General features: G+C 57.2%; 1 protein-coding gene across 1 annotated transcript; it reads right to left on the reverse strand.

Moving 5' to 3' along the window:
• Positions 1 to 691: 691 nt before the first annotated feature.
• Positions 692 to 1492, reverse strand: LOC112456417. Its single transcript, XM_025018920.1, has one exon. It carries the CDS (start codon positions 1490 to 1492, stop codon positions 692 to 694), a length of 801 nt encoding a protein of 266 aa, XP_024874688.1.
• Between the last annotated feature and the right edge of the window lie 11 nt (positions 1493 to 1503).

Genomic DNA, 1503 nt, shown 5'->3' on the forward strand with positions numbered 1-1503 from the left:
GTCACGGACGTAAGGCTCACCGTCACCTTCCCGCGGGTTGACCCGGATTTCGATCCCCCGATTCCGAAAATCGACACGGCGCGCGGCGGAGCGAGATCGTTGCAGGTGCAAGCGCTGCACGAGAGATTCGGCGACAATTGAGACCTCAGACCCTTGGTCGATGAGGGCTCGCACAGGATGAGGGTCTCCATGGCGGTCGGCGATGGTCACTCGCGCAGTTGCGAGGAGGATCGCCTTGCGGTCGTCAGCGGAACGCACGGCGGACAGCGCGCTGACCTCGGTGGACGGCGACGCGGGAACGTAGGCTTCATGAAGCATTGTGTGATGCCGAGCTTTACACGTGAAGCAGTTCTTCGAAGATTGGCACTTCGCGACGGTGTGATTGCCAAGGCAATTGAAACACAGCCGACTGGACTCTACAACTGTCTTTCGCTCGGTGGCGGACTTAGCTTTAAAATTGCTGCACGTCATCAGCGAGTGTTTCCCCTTGCACAGGGCGCACTGCGGATCGGAGCTGTCTTTCGACCCTTGTTTCGCGACGTGGGTCTTCACGGACCAGTGGAATCGGAAGCTTTTGTGGCGGTTTTCGGTCCGCGGCGTTTAGCGTGAGGATGCGGTTCGACATGAAGTCCGTGAGCTTCTCGTGCTCCGGCGGCTCGACGGAGTCCGAGACGAATGATTCCCACTCGAGTCACGTACGCTGGTCGAAGTGCATGACAACCAGGTGGTTAAAGAGGTCCATTCCATGGGACTTTATGGGCCTCCCGATGCTCTCCTGCGCATTGACTGCGGTTGTGACGGCGTTATGGATGCGGCTCAGCTCGTCAACGGTTTCTCCCTTCATTTTCGCCACGGCGGTAAACGTGGCGAAGTTGGAGCGTATCAACTCCCTCTTGTTCTCGAAATGTTTATTCAGAATAGCCCACGCGCGGTCGTAATTGTCACCGGTCACCGTTAATGAACTCACTAATTTTTCAGCGGGCCCTCGCAGACACGATCGGAGGTAATGGAGCCGCTCAACGTTCGAAATCGACGAATTCTCACCGATGACCGACTTGAAAAGATCCCGAAACGACGGCCACTCCTCATACGCGCCCGAAAAGTTCCGCAACTGAATACGCGGCAGTGACGTCTTGGGAGCGTGTTCGCTGTTTTGCTCCGGTCCGACTGGCTCTCTAGGCGACGCGGGTTTGAGTTTGCTTTCGAACCCGAGAAGCAAACCGCGTTGATGCGCGTAAGCATTCTCAACGGTGTCGACAAAATCAGTTTTGGCGTACTCAGTCTCGCTGTAGAGTTGCCCGTAGCATGCCCGAATGAGGTCATGATTGGACTCAAATTTGGCCCACAGGTCGTCGAGAATGCGGATGCAAGTGCTCACCGTGCCGAGGGTGAGCTTGTCTGCACCCAGCTTCCGGAGGTTGTCCATGGCGCGGGAGATGCGGCCGTGGATGTCGTGCTGGCTGCTCAGCAAGGCGCTCTGTTCCATGCTCATGTTGGCGGTCG

The sequence above is a fragment of the Temnothorax curvispinosus genome, unplaced genomic scaffold (genome assembly GCF_003070985.1).
Source record: "Temnothorax curvispinosus isolate PA1 unplaced genomic scaffold, ASM307098v1 QBEX01006820.1, whole genome shotgun sequence".
NCBI lineage: Eukaryota > Metazoa > Arthropoda > Insecta > Hymenoptera > Formicidae > Temnothorax > Temnothorax curvispinosus.